The sequence below is a fragment of the Aplysia californica genome, unplaced genomic scaffold, assembly GCF_000002075.1.
Source record: "Aplysia californica isolate F4 #8 unplaced genomic scaffold, AplCal3.0 scaffold00414, whole genome shotgun sequence".
Classification (NCBI taxonomy): domain Eukaryota; kingdom Metazoa; phylum Mollusca; class Gastropoda; order Aplysiida; family Aplysiidae; genus Aplysia; species Aplysia californica.
Window position 1 is genome coordinate 63,826 of NW_004797684.1, and position 15,106 is coordinate 78,931.

The window sequence follows — 15,106 nt, forward strand, 5'->3', positions numbered from 1 at the left end:
GGCCGCCGTGTCATATTAAGGTTTCATCCTGGAACATTGATAAATATTGAAAACATCTGTACACAAGTAAATGAAGTAATATTTGATTGTTATTGTCATTCTCAACCCCCCCCCCCCTCCATAATGTCTAACTTAGACGACAGGGGTCTGGGACTGCAGCTCTGCTTTGAACACTTCCTAACTAATGGCTATGCAATCAAACAAAAATAAGACCTACAAAAATTAAATCGTAATCAAAATACTCCAAACACGACCAATCTTTTCAGAGTATAAACAAACACACGTTGGGCACTTTGATGAAAAATTGAAAAGTCTCCAAGTACACATAGAAATAGGTCAATTTGATAGCTCTTTTGAAGCTGATCATTTTTGAATTTTGTTTTTACGACAACTGGTTCAAAAGTTATGCTTCTTTTTTTTAAAAGTACGTAATTCTCACCTGCTTTCTCAACAGGAAAAGTGAAACCAGATTCTGTTAATTTGCACATTCTCTTTTCGTTGTCAAAGTGTTTCTGGCTTGGAATAATTTCTTCTCAGGTCCCTGACGGTAAGATGTCTACGTTTTTAAAAGTTCATGATGACAACAACAAAAAAATCGTTCCCAATGATGTGCTGTGTTATTGAAAATGATGTAACATTACCTGTGATTGTGTAATATATGAGCAGAATCATGTACATTGATTCTTTTCTTATTAAATATTGACAAACGATTCATCTTTGTTCATAATCTTTCGAAGAAGATTATAAGCTCTGTTTTGTATGATTCTGGTCACCAGCAGAAGACTATTGCATAACATTAAGTGTGATTGCGTAACATGCAAATTTTCGGGCCATTAATATTAGCTTCCCTGAATTTCAGGCCCAATATAGACGTATGACACATTTTAATTGTCCCTTTGAGACAATTCTAAATATATCATTTATAGAAATCTATTTCACAGCAGAACAAAATTGAGGCCACTCTTTCAGCCATCACAGTTTCTTCAAACATCTATTCACAAGAGACATAACAAGTGCCTGCTTGGTGATGCCTGTGGAACCCAAATAATCACAACACAACAATGAAAAGTATAGAAAGACTAACCTCAACAAAGGATCAGGTCACCGAACACCATGTCTGCAAAGAAGTCTCCCACAGGAACAGAGTAGTCCTCTCCATCTATTTCCTGCTCACTCTGCCTCCAGGAGGTGACGGTCGATTTCATCTTCACAGTTTTTCCTGGTGGCTTCACCAGTTTCACACATCCAAAGTAGGCTCGGTCTGTTCCATCCTCCTCTTCCCAGACATGGGTAAAAAGTACCCCACTTAGGGAGCTTCGGGAATTCTGAACACTTGTAATAAAGGAATCCACTTCCGCCGATATTTCTCCTGGCTTTTCAAAATCTTCGCCGTTCACTATTTTATTTATCTTCCGTGCCATAGCTTTTCTTTCAACTTTATCTCTCTTCTGAGCTACTTCTTTCCTCCTGACTCCTACCTCTCAATTCCACCTCTTTGTCTTCGATCCTTGCCACTCGTCTCGCCTTGTACGCTTCGGTGACAGAAAATTTGATTATCTGTTCCTTCTGTGACTGATTATTAAGCCACAAGAGAGTGTTGTTAAAACTGCACTGGACGTTGCCTCTTAAGAAATCTGGTTTAGCATTTGGTGCACGTCAGCAGATTCCATCTAAAAGTGCTAAAGCTCTCTCATATTCCATGTTATGGATAGGGGCGGCCTGTGCTCAAAGCAACTCATCAGCTGTTAGATTTGGAGCCGAGAGACGTCCATCGGTGTACTCAGTGAGTTGTGTTTCGTACACCTCCAGGATTCCACGAATCAGCACTTTAACTACTTTTATTCTGTAGTCAGTAAGCGTGGTAGTCACGATGCTTTCCACTACAGGATCTCCATTTGATATAGGACTGCTAAACACATCTGTGGAGAGGCGAAACATTTCGCCAGGTTGCTCAGACCAAAACTGATGTTTTGCTTTGGACTCCTTCAATATCGAGCTCATACTCAGGTTGGATTGTTTGCTGGAGTAGAACCTAGTCATCCAGGGACCAGAAATAAATTTTTCTACAACAGCAAGGCCCCAAACATGATCAACAATTTGATTTGTTGATGTCCCACATCGGCCAACACAGAAGATCTCAATCTTTCACTCCCAGTGCTTCTGGTTGTCAAGTACATTTTCAGTTTTTGCATGTGACAAAGCAAAATCCCAGCTGAATGCATTAGCACGAGAAGCCTGTTTCCGACGTATCAGGCAAAAGTGCCTAGGGGTAATTTATTTTCCAGGAGAAAAGACTTAAATCCTTGAGGATATCCTGTGCCTGCCTTAAAACGAAGTTTGGACATGGCCTGAATGAGGTTTGCAACAGAACCTTCACTGCCGTAACATTTGCCTATTATGTTCTGCTCCCTGGCCAGAAGTGATATCGCCTCCTGACACTTTTTGGCAAAACTGTTCAGTGAGTGGACATTGCAGTGGAGCTCTATGAGCTCACACTCGAGATCCTGCGACAGGAGACTCATCACTGCAGAGTTGACAGAAGCACGGTCTGTGAGGGTGCATGAAATTGCCTTACGCAGCTGCGATTGAATGCTGGCTTCGTTGACACTGGGGTCAGAATCTTTATGAAACTTGCAGTATACTGCTGCCATGCTTGAAAATGCAGTCAGTATATGGTGGGCATAGCCCGAAGCCTTACTACCAGCGATCTTTCTGACATCGATGATGAGCTGCCCAGCCCCTGTTGTCACGTGGATTTCATTGACATGGGACCCATCGACGCTTGTGGCATCCCATGACAAGCAAACATTGCTGGAACTCATCAGCTGCGAGCCTGTTTGAATTGAGGCAATGATGGCCATTTCATACACCATCTGGGCACATGTCGACGCACTTGGAACTTCCCTTAGTCTCTTTGAAAACAGACATTCTGCGACTTGCCCCAGAGTTGGTCCGCAAGCAGTTACAGGCACTTGACGAGATAGCATAAAGTAAACACACTCTCGCACTGGTGGCAAGTACCCATTTTTGTCTCTTGTAACCACATCTTGACTTTCAAAATCCTCCAGCTGCAGGTGGAAGGACTTGGACTCCTCGTCCATCCTCTCAATTTACGAGGTGAGGGCAGAGATTTTTTGGGTTAGCTCTGCAACCTTACGCTCCAGCTGCCATTTCTCCTTCATAAGACTGCTTCTCATTGAGCAGCCCTTTTTTCCCCGGAAGCTTGGAGGGCAGCTGCTGTCTCCTCCTTATGGTGATTCTTTCTTAAACTCTGGATCTCTTCTTTTAAATTTTGAGTCCGATCAATGCGGCGCCTGTATCGCTGGTCAATAGCTCTTTTATTGTAAATTCTCTTCACCTCCCGCAGTTCTCTCCTAAGGTTGTTAACAACTACCTTCTGCAGTCGTAATCGTGATACCACTACCTGCAACTCTCGCCTACTGTTGACACAATTTCAGCAGTCAACCCTCAACTGTTTTGGAGAAGGACAAGACTCCGGCAGTGACAATGGAGCTTTCCTTTTGAGTGGGGACTTTATCTCAGCTGCCTCACGTGTTACTGGGGGAGCTTCAGGCATTGCGTCGACCCCAAAGGCATAGGCATGGTCATGGACCAATGGTGCACCTGTCACCAGGGTTGGGCTCAAAGCAGGTGTGGACCTGTGAAAGTCACTCCTGAGGAAATTGCACAGTTGATCCCAATTCTTTGGACACCCAAAGTTATTTCGGAAGCTGCAGTATTTTTTGTACTTGTCCCTGCACTTAAGTTGCAAAGTCTTTCTACCAGGGGCATCTTGTCCAGCTAAACATTCAATCACTGCAACAGTTCTGCCGAAGTCTTTTTTCTTGTCTTTTTTCTTGGACTTGGAATTCGAGTTTGTATTTAAAACGTGGAATACCACAACACCATTTGAAATCACAGACGTACAGGCTGCTGAAGCGAGACTTTGAAGCAGGCTATTCAAGCTTACCTCAGACTAAGTGCCCATTTTCTTAAAAAATATTTATCGTAGAAACTGGTTAAATTCATATCTATTAAAATTTTCAAAATTCTTGAATGTCAGTTTGAGAAAGAGATGTTCTTGTCAACATTATAATAAGTTGTAAAGTGCCGATAATGATATATGGAAAGCTCACTCAATTCAGGACTAAAATAAAGGGTTTCAAAGAAGAAAAAATTAGGGGGGTGGGGGTGGTGGTAGTGCCGAGGTAGACCTGAATAACATATTTTATAAACTGTTTAATTGGTATGGTATGTTTGTGGTGGGCACAGAAGGAAAAAAGACGTATAGATTCTATGTGATAAGCCTAGTAGTAGCTCCAATAGAATGAAAATCGTAATCGTAGAGACAATTTCAATCGGAAATAGGGATCGTGACGGTGGAGCGACCGAAAGAAGGACAACAGGACGCGGAACATAACATGAAACCGAGATACGCACGAAAAAATATTTTTAAAAATATAACAAAAACATAATATCAAACATTGTAAATGTCTACAAAAACGAATAAAAGTTATTAAAATGCAGCTGTAATAGTATCTAGCACGTGCGATTTCGCTTGGCAAAGTATCGCGAATAATGAGGCGCAATGAAGTGGCTGCTGAAAGGCAGCCAAAATCCCCGGACGGAGGACAATCGAAAATAGGTCTCCCTGACCATGACGTGGGTCTATTTTGAGGAAGCCAAAATCATGCTTGAACAACAATGGATTTTCATGTCACTTTCAATTTTTAAAGATGAAATGATATAGAAACATCTACTATTCGTTAAAAAACACCTCCCTAAAAAAAAGTATAAAAATTTTAGGCTTCAACTTACCTGATTTTCCGTCAGAAATATTTCTTGAACGCCTGAAAGAACCGATGACAATGAAAATGGCGCCGTTTTGTATCTCAGCTTTTCCGGTTTCGTTTCATATGCGGAAGTCCATATAAAAAGTCACAAAAGGAACGAAACAAAACGCGTTTACCGAGATACCCCCGTCCAAGAGTCGAATTTCCCGTCACAGGTTTACTGTAGCGCAGCGCGACCTGATTTCAGCCCCGGCGCGGGGCTGCGTTGAAGTGCCTACATGTCTATGCAATTTTTAAACAATGAGACCTACAAAAATTAAATCGTAATCAAAATACTCCAAACACAACCAATCTTTTCAGAGTATAAACAAACACACGTTAACCCAAGTACACGATGTCCAATACTTTGGACATGTCTATTTTTAGCAACAGTTTCTAAGTTCATGGTGTCCAATATATTGGAGGCTCCAAAATGGTTGTTTCCTCTGCCTCTTGTGAATGCATGTTGTCCAATATTTTGGACAGTGCATAAAATCAGCTATTATTTTCAGTGTAAAACAAAAAATGTATAATTATAATTATTTCAAATAACACTTGGTATTGAAGAATAAAAGATTATGATAAGCCTTTTACTTTAATACAAACAGAACCCTACAAAATCTGACAGAAAGGTTGCTTACCTTTTCGCTGGTGTTGTAGTCATCTTTTGTAAAGGAAAGCACTGGGAATCAGAATAACCTCCCTTGGTTTATGCAAACGTAAAACTGGATCAAGCAAAATGATAGGAAACTAAACGTTGACCGCTGTAGGCGTTTTGACAATATTTAAGTACGTCTAAAATATTGGACCCTATGCAACAAAGGGCTAAAAATCACTTTTTTGTCCAAAATGTGTTTCCATTAAAAAAATGATAGTTTCACTTTAACAATGTGTTTAAAGAGTTTTCATTGATTTGACTTCTAAATATTTTATTTTGAGGGAAAGGTATGTTTTAAAAAAGATAATGAAAACTGCTTTTATACTGTGTTAAAATCTATTATGAAGCATGTTTTCTCTTCCCTGCTATGTTTTACCTTTGAATTCTAATTGATATTGATGTCAACTAAATGCCGAATTGGAAATGAATTTTCCATGAATTTATACATTAGAAATAATTGAGTCATCGGTTTTTTAAAATGTTTTCATGTGTTCTAAACTTAAAAGTTAATTTTCTAAAAATTAAATCTGTATACCCTACCTCGCAAAATGTGCAATATCTCAAAAACTACTTGAGGTATCTCAAAAATTAAAAACCACTATGTTCAGCATTGAATGTCCTGTTAGGTACAACCCTTAACTCAAAATGGTTAAAATCAGACTTTTGGTACCTTTCTTTAGGCAAGAGTTGTTTAGGAAAGAGTTGTGCTGTGGTCTTTTTTGTTTTTTGTTTTTGTAAAGTGTGTTACGGCGCTCGGAACTGCATAAGGTCATATGAGCGCGCGGGACACACCTAATATTTTCAGTTGGTAGGAAATTTTGAATTTTGCCTGGGTGGTGGCGGCCGAAGCCTACTCTTATCGATTTTAGACCACCAAGGGATTTTTAACGTGCGCAACTTGCACACGGGCCCTCCGAGATTTTTCGCCTTTGTCCGAGAAGGCTAGGTGTAGATCTTTCCTACCAGAAGATCAGGGGTGTGGCAGAAAGACAGCAGTAAGGAGGAGCCAAGGAGTACCAGTAGAAAGGCTGCAGAAAGAGTCAGGAGCCCAGAGGAGGGGGCAAAGGAGGTGAGGGGGTGGGGGTAGAAAGTGGAAATGAAAGCAGACAACAGAACATTGCTAGAGAGCAGGAAAGTAGGTGAAAGGAGACAATTTTAGAGAAGAAAATTTTTCGGTCGCTACCCGAATTCGAACTCGGGACCTTTGAATGAGAGGCCAACACCTTAACCTCTAGGCTACAAGAGCCCCCAGTTCTGTGGTCTGGAAAGGTGTTGGCATAACAGACCTAAGCCTTTGACTGCTTGGAATTGAGTATAGAATGAACCTGAAAGTCCTTTTTTATTTGCTCTTTACTAATTCTAATAATGCATTCAATAAAATTAGAGTCTTTAATTTTATTGCAGTATCAACATAAGTAGGTCATGGCTGAATGAGAAAATACAGTAAAACAAGATATGTTCACGTTGTTTGTGTGTGTGTGTGTGTCATAGTATGTGTTTGTGTGTATGTGCTTTAAAAACATGTGGGGAGTTTCTTTTGTGTTTGCTGTAATGATGACATAAGACTGCTTTTTAAAAATGTATCATAAATACTATACAAATAGAGAGAGTTTTATGTACATTTACTTTTGCAATTCTTATTTCTGGTCCTGAAATAACCTCATGTGATATGCTTCCTTTTGATTTTTTAGCACTTTAATGTATTTTTTGTACTTGTACACAACTGTTTAATCTCCCCGTTTTTTGTGTTTTTGTAAATTTTCAAATCTTAATGGTGCTGCATGTATCCGGATGCAATGTATATTTTGTCATTATGATATGTTCTTTTGAACTGGAGTTTGTGTGCCTTGGTATTTGCTATTGCACATATCTGATATATCTATGCTGCTGAGACTTGATGCTTTTGATGCTCGGACTTAACTTAACTTTCACCCAGTTTCTGTGGTGCTAGATCAGGCCAGTAGGCTACATTGCTAATAAAAATGATCTTTCCAATTAACCACTGGTTTATTTCTACGAGTTTAATTAGAACATACATGAATTTTTTATTACTTCACATATAAGAAAAGTTCTTTTTTTTTGGGGGGGGGGTGAGTTTTATTGTTTTTGCAACACAATTAGGTCATATAAGTGCTGAAGATTAAAGGTGTCACAAGAGAGTAACATACACAAAAAGAAAGAGGAGAGATAGGGACAATAGATATTTGATAGGAAAGAGTGAGCAAACTACGCCAGAGCACTGGCCAATCAGCCACCATGGAAAGTTTCTCTTAAATTAAAGCTCTACAGTCCTTAGATGGAAAAAATAGACAATGCTTTATACTATGAAAAGCTAGCACAAGTAAGAAAGCAGCAGTAATGTTTTAGTTTTAGTAAGGTAAAACTGCATAAGGTCGTATGGAGTTCCAAGGGGTGGACGCTAACAGAGAAGTCCGAACGGGGAATCAGACTTGCTCTGCTCACCTCTCTAGCTTCAACAGCACAAAGTCTGCTTCGACTATCAAGGTACTCCGGCAATAGGAGTTCACAAGAGAGTGACAAACATGCAAAAGAAGTAGAGGGAAATGACGATAGTAAGGATTAGGACAGAAAATGCAGCAGTAATGTTCCTCTTGTTGACACCCAGAGAACAAAGAACACTAAAAGATCCTACGAGGTCTCTCACTTGCACTTTCTTGCTCGCGCCAGCTTTCTATAGCGCTCAAACTCAAAGTATTTTCTCTGTTCTTAGTCAAAGAGTAGGAGCTTCTTCTAAACTTCTACAGTACTACTAAGCGAAAACTAATCTTTGATGTACTGTGCCAGCTGATTGCTTGACCCGATCGTGCACACATGACGGGTTGAATAATAACATAGCTCACTTAAGCTGTCCCCGTGGTTTTATGCACCCCGCATAATTTAGCAAAATTTGATCATTTTTTGCATAATTTCTGATTATTAAAATTAACAGAATCACATCATTTCACATTTTTGTGCTCAGTTTGCATAATTTCATAATTTTTTTGGCATAAAACCACGAGGACAGCTTAAGACAGGTACATCATTGAAGGTAAGAGGGCACAACTGGTAGGTCCTACTTCTTTACTTTCTGTCTTGTTTCCCCCAATCTTGCTTATTTACCATGCTCTAGATGACCGCTAATATGTCAATTTTAGACTTTAGAATGAAATACCTTTAAGTATAAGTGAACAGTACAATTTAAGCTAAATCAGATGAAAACCCAAATCTTATGTTTCAACATACAGTTGTCTTTTTTATTTATCATAGTGAATGTAAAAAAATGTTTGTAGTAGTACATAAATATAAAAACATATTTCTAATAATTGAGCTGAATATATAACATGCAATACTCTGTCACACTGTGAATTGCTATGGAGCATTACTTGGAGTGGTGAAATGCCTCACAGTCAGACATTTTTTTTCTTTCTTTTTTTTTTTTTACTTCTGAGAGAAATGAGATCAGTTTGTTGCTTTAACTTTTACTTTGGAAGTTTTCACTGTACAATTTATTGCATTTCTACATCAGCTCAGTAATTTTCTCTCCTCTTTCAGTTTAGATTGATGGTGTGTTAATCAGTCAGTGTTATACTCTGAAAGTGTAATTGGTTTCTTGAATTGTTTCAAGACACACACACACACACACACACACACACACACACACACACACACACACACACACACACACACACACACACACACACACACACACACAAATGCTTCTATTCAAACAATGCAAGTAGAAACTTAAGTTAGCATACAGTAGGCCTACTATTTTTTATATTTATAGTGCATACCGACGCCGACACCTGATTTTTAAATTGAGAATCTGCAGATCAACCTCAGCAATTGCTTTAGAACAGAGGTGACCCTATTCCTCCATTAAACTATTACAGCATAACACCGTCACTTTGTGGGTCTCTCTCTCTCTCTCTCTCTCTTTTTTTCTCTCTCACACACTCTGTTTTCCTTCTAGCTCACTCTTTCATAAATCCTTACATTTACATGCAGAAAATATATTCACTTAGTTATAAAATACATCCTCATGGCACTGGACTATTAAACAAAATCACTAGTATATGTACATTTACACAAAAATATAGAAATAGTTTACACAAACACCCAAAACCACTCACAAGAAATTTAAAACAACTTTACAAGTCTTCATGAGAAAACTTTCATAAACACATATCATCATTATAATGAGAATGTGTTCAATAGCTGAAGTCAGAAAGACACAAGTGAATTATCACATCAGTGCACCTGCTGTAACTGCTCAGATTAAGAGGAAATTGCCCACTACCCAGGGACACCACCAAACCAAACTCAGTCACCTTAGAAACAGTGCCATAAAGATTTGAAAGGTGTACGTTCTGACCTTATGCATGTAAATGCAAAAAAACTACGCTTGAAATGTACATGTACTAAAAACAGTGTTGTTATATCTTGGCCTTCTGGCTTAATTCTGGCCAAATTTTGTCAAAAAACCAGTAGAGAGCAAAGAGGAGGGCGTGGACTTTGTTGACTGTCTCATCCGTCATCAGACTGCGGGCCTGTTCCACTGTGTACTCTACGACCTCAATCATCTCTCCCTCACTCACCAAGCCCCCTCCAGGTCCAACCTTCATGGCGTCTGTCACCTCTGCATAGTACATATGTATCATGCTGCCTGAAGTCCCAACTCCTCCTCTGAAACAAATAAAAGATGAGATGATGAGAAAGTCTGGTTTCAATATAAGATGACACAATCATCAACAATCAAAGAATACATGATCAGTGTCACAAGAAATCTACTTAAGTCCATTTGTGCACTTTATATCAGAGACAGAAAAAACCCCTAGTAGTATTTGTTGTGTTCTTATCAGGAATCATAAAAAAAGAAAATTGTAAGCCTTGACCATGGCATTAAAAGGTGCATCTTTGATAGAGCTTTGGGAGGGTGTAAAAATCGAAAATTCTCAAAATTTGGACTTAAGTGGATTGTTTGCAACAGCTATTTCAAAAATTGTTTTCAGAAAACTTTAAAATACAGTGCTTACCTAAGCCAGCCTTATGACTTGAGCGAAAATGGAAATGTCTCAATCTCAATCTATTGAATTTTAAATTTTACTACATGGTACTAAACCCTGCTATACTCAGGATACAAAACAAGTGAAAGGCAAAGAATGTGGTTATGATGTTCATAGATGTTGTTTATCTGAGCAGTTACAGCAGGTGCACTGATTTGGTTATGATGACATCATAACAATAACTAGAGACTTGGAAAAAAATGACTTGAGGCAAATGTGTTATGACCACGACAAATGGTTTTATAGCCTGCAATGGGAGATGTACCAAGAGTAAAATTATTCAAGGCGTATTAGGTTAAAAATGTGAGATGGAAAATGTAACATTATAGTTTGTTGCAGTTCAGAAAAATCTGCAGTAAAAAAAATCGAAGAGAGATTTATTTATTCCTGTGGAAATTGTACTTCATAGCATTATATGAACAGTGGACTGATGTCCTACTACTATGCATTAAATAAGCCATTAACTTTTTTCATTAAAAGTCATTTTGAAAAGAAAAGGTTGGGGGGGGACATGGGCCCTGGCCTGAAGGGTCATGAGGCTGAGAGAAATAATATAAGGTTGGCCAAAGTAATTTAAGACCCCACTTAGACTCAAACCTTAAATTTTTACATGGTGTTCATCTTCGTAATCAACCGCTTTATATACTATACCGAGTGCACACAGCCAATTGAATTACATTGTAATTTGATTCAACCTGGGCCAGCCAGTTTTTCCTTCTTGGAGGAGCTAAAGCTACCATTTTGGCACAATATAACTGATTTGATTAGCAACCTTGAATACCAAACATGTTTGATTTTTAAAGGTCAGTCAGATTCAGTCGAATTGTACCAAAATGGCAGCCCTTTCCTCATCCATGAAAGAAAAATCTAGCTGGTACCAACTTAATCAGATGAATTCGGTTGGCAGTTTGCACCTGGCATTACATTTGCTAGCCTTATAAGAACCGTAATAATTTATTTGATTATCCCAAGAGAAATAAATCTGAAGGAGAAGTACGGTATTAAGAGTGTTCACCAACCTGCAGGAAGATATTTTCCGTATTTGATCGACCGGAACATCATAACCACATTCTTCTAATATCTCAGCTCGGGCAATCTCAGGGAGAGCCCCAGACTTGTCAACGATACCGGCACAGAGTTCAAGGGTCATTCCCAAAGAGCCAGGGTATCGGCCAGTATCCACCCGACCTGCCCCAGCCCCCTCATCAGTGGACTCCACATGGACAGAGTTTAGGTAAATTGCTGGAATAGATAAGAAAACTAACAATGTAAAAACAATATAATTTTAATGCTGTCTTCCTTTATCAAGTGAAAAAAAAGACACTGATGAAATGAATGGTCAATTAATATCAATCAGGAAAAAGAGAAAACGAAAAGAATAAAAACCAACTTGAAGAAGTCACACATGTCCATCATTTCTGGAGTGGCAAGGACATCAAAACTGGTAAAAGAATTAAACTATAATTTCAACAAAGAGGACAAAACATAATAATTGTTTGGAACCATATCACCTTTCACAAAACATTATACTCTTATAATACCATAAAATTGTATAGCAAAATCAAAAGTAATTCAATACTTCCTAATCATGATGTACATGTACTATAATTATATTCAATGAGAACTAACCTCAAAATAACAAAAAGAAAAAGGTAATTAAGCACACTGGGTAACAAAACATGGAAAGAACACAAGATCACATTTCATGAACACCTGTATTTCTCTCAGTTCAAAAATGCATAGGAGTAATAGAGGACTGAATTTGACACTTTTTGCTTCAACTTCAATAAAACTCATAAGAGTGTAGCAGTTGTTTGTAAACAATCCTGACTTCATCATCTACATTTACCTCCTCAATTGAGACTGAAATGAGAAAAAAACAACAACTCTACAATAATATAGGGTCCTATACTGGCACAATACCTGGACGGAACTGTCGGACGAAAATGAATACATTTCGAGATGTATTGAACAGTAGTATCACCACTCTGAGGAAGAATAAAATTTACGTATCTTGAATCAATATATATTATGATAATAATAGGGCCTATGGTGTAACATCATTTTCAAAAATTTTAGTTTTTAGTGGGTTCTTTGGGGGTTTTTTATGGCGAGGTGCTTTTATGCCCCCATCAACACAATTTAGATCAGTTACGAGGCAGGCTTTCCACCCTAGCATGTTTGTCAGGGCCAGCCCAGGCTGAGAGGGATACAACATGCCAGCAGAAAGACCGAAATTTTTTACACTCAACAAATATTCGCCCCACCCTCAATTGAACCCGGGTCTCCTGAGTGCAACAGCAACAGTTCTTCAGCATGCATAAAATAAAGTAAATTAAGACCCCTAATTCTGAGTCCTAATTTAAGATTCATTTTCTCATTACTTTCTCTTGAACAACTACAGTAGAGTCCACGAATCTCAAACACAAAAATCATGAAATCTCAGGTATCTCTGACATAATGCTCGGTCCCGTTTCAGTCCCTATGTTTTCTATGAATTGACTTCACGGAGTTCCCGAACACTCGGAACATGCAACACTCGAATCTCAAACAAATCCACTTCACATTCTCAACTAAAGACCCGGCTTTACAGCCTTTCTTGCAACGAGTAAGTGTTTTTTTTTGTTATTGTTACAGCCAAAACGTGGTCCTTGTCTCACCACAAGAGGCTGAAGAAAGGGGGAACGGAAAAGGGGGGTTGGGCAGTGATGCTGACTGCACTGTGTGACTGGCTCGCCATGCTTGCAATCATGCTGTGGGATGCTCACGGCACGGATGGAAAGAGGAGTAACTTTTTGTAAGCCAATGAAATGAGAGGAAAGGAATGACGTATGAGTCGGCTGTGCACACGAGAGATTTTCTGCTTTCCACGTTCATTTATCTTCTTGCTTTCATGCCATCATGTTCTTCAAGGGAGCAAACCACATTCTTTCTATTTCTTTGTATTTGAGGCGTTCATGGATATGACGAATTATAGAAATCTCGAACACTATTTCGACTGTACATGTATAGTTAAATGATAATGGATTCAATTGAAGGCTATATAGGCCTATGTGTGCCATCGCGGTGAAATAGGGTGCTCCTCAAAATAATGAAATACAATAAAAACTGTCATTATCCTGCTTGTTGGGCAGTTTTTGTCAATTTTTCTTTTTGGCTCAACCATTTTTTTGTTCATATTTAATTTTACTTTGTTTCTATTAGATACAAATTTCTGGGTGTGGATTTTACTGAAAAACGTTGCTCAAAGGCAAAAATATATTATAGTGTAAATTAATTTGCAGTTTCCAAGGACGCTCGTTCACCCAACATTTTCTCACGAATTTTACCTTTGACACCGTGACCTCCACCACTTTCACTCGCAAATATATTTCGACTTCTATTTCAAGAAAGATGTGTGGGTATTTTTTCATTGAAAGCAAGACAAATGGGCAAGCATAATATATATATAACTCCATAACATTCATCATATGCCTGCAAATTGACAAGCAGCTGATTCCACAGCATCGAGGCACAAAACAAACACTTTCGCTTAGTGAAGGAGCGCTTACCCATCATGAACTTTCATAGCATCCCAGATTTTTGGAACTCCATTCTGTTTTTAAGAAAAAATAAAAAATTATTGTGCATTAAACAGTGGCAAGTGCATACATACATTGCAATACATGTCATCTCATGTACCCGTTTCACAGTCTTTATCTAATACATATATACTTCATCCCCTTCTAAAAATATATATATATATATAGATATAGATCTAGATATACCATATAGATCTAGATTATCTAGATCTATAGATCTATAATTTAATTTATCTGGCTGAAAATGCAGAAAATTTAATTTAAAAAGGGGGGGAAAAAAGAGGAATACATTCTTAATTCTAGATTCTATATATATACATATAATGTAAGTGTTTTGTGATCATAAAAGAATTGAGGCAACCAGAAAAAACAACAACCTGTTTCATGGAGATGTTTTTATCTTCCACTTATGAATAAAACTTTAGCCTACTTTTGTACAACCATCTGTTGTAAACCAACTTTCCCCATTAAAATTGTGAGCCATTGAATTGATTCCCTTCACCAAAACTTAGATTCTAATCTTCTAGATAAATAAAATCGGTGTTACCTAGATCTAGATAGATCTAGATCTAGAATCTATATGCTGATTCGATAACGGGCTATATTTCAGTGATCCATTAACTGAAATCAGGATGTAAATAAAACGACTGGAAAGGCGTTACGAAATATAAATTACATGCTCAATCCAACTTACTTGGGTGTAATGAATTCTTCTTGGCTTGATATATTTCGAATCTTTACAGTCACCGACTGTAACATCGGAAATTTTGTCCATTCTTTACTTGACACCGTGGAAAGACAACAGACTCCAGGGTTTTTTTTAAATTCAGTTGAAAAACAACAAAGACACAAAAGATTCTGTCCTCACAGTCTTTAAACAGGCCTATTCCCTGGTCTTAGTCAGCAGTCAGCAGTCAACACTCACTTGGCGAAGAACTTCGACAGCAATGAAAACTTATTTACTGAAAT

At 38.2% G+C, this 15,106-nt stretch overlaps 2 protein-coding genes across 2 annotated transcripts in view; both read right to left on the reverse strand.

Annotated features, from left to right (window-relative positions):
- Window positions 1–5,522, reverse strand: part of LOC101852342 (NAD-dependent protein deacetylase sirtuin-2) — a 56,148-nt gene extending 50,626 nt beyond the window's left edge. Inside the window, exon 1 of the mRNA XM_035971300.1 lies at window positions 5,474–5,522. The gene's annotated coding sequence lies outside the window, so the exon portion shown is untranslated. The remainder of the gene's footprint in view (window positions 1–5,473) is intronic.
- A 3,195-nt stretch (window positions 5,523–8,717) lies between these two features.
- Window positions 8,718–15,083, reverse strand: LOC101853337 (uridine diphosphate glucose pyrophosphatase NUDT14). The gene is made up of 5 exons (XM_005104306.3): window positions 14,832–15,083; window positions 14,108–14,151; window positions 12,480–12,544; window positions 11,576–11,798; window positions 8,718–10,176 (listed from the first exon to the last, which is right to left on the reverse strand). Exons 1-5 carry the CDS (start codon window positions 14,910–14,912, stop codon window positions 9,927–9,929), a joined length of 663 nt encoding a protein of 220 aa, XP_005104363.1. The 5' UTR covers window positions 14,913–15,083; the 3' UTR covers window positions 8,718–9,926.
- Window positions 15,084–15,106: the final 23 nt, after the last annotated feature.

Excerpts from the sequence above, each read along its gene's own strand:
- LOC101853337 (XM_005104306.3), bottom strand. The coding sequence starts at position 14,912 with ATGGACAAAATTTCCGATGTTACAGTCGGTGACTGTAAAGATTCGAAA. Across the intron at positions 11,799-12,479 it reads CGTCCGACAGTTCCGTCCAG|CAATTTACCTAAACTCTGTC; the intron begins GTATTGTGCCAG and ends TATCTATTCCAG. Across the intron at positions 10,177-11,575 it reads CGGAAAATATCTTCCTGCAG|AGGAGGAGTTGGGACTTCAG; the intron begins GTTGGTGAACAC and ends TATTTGTTTCAG.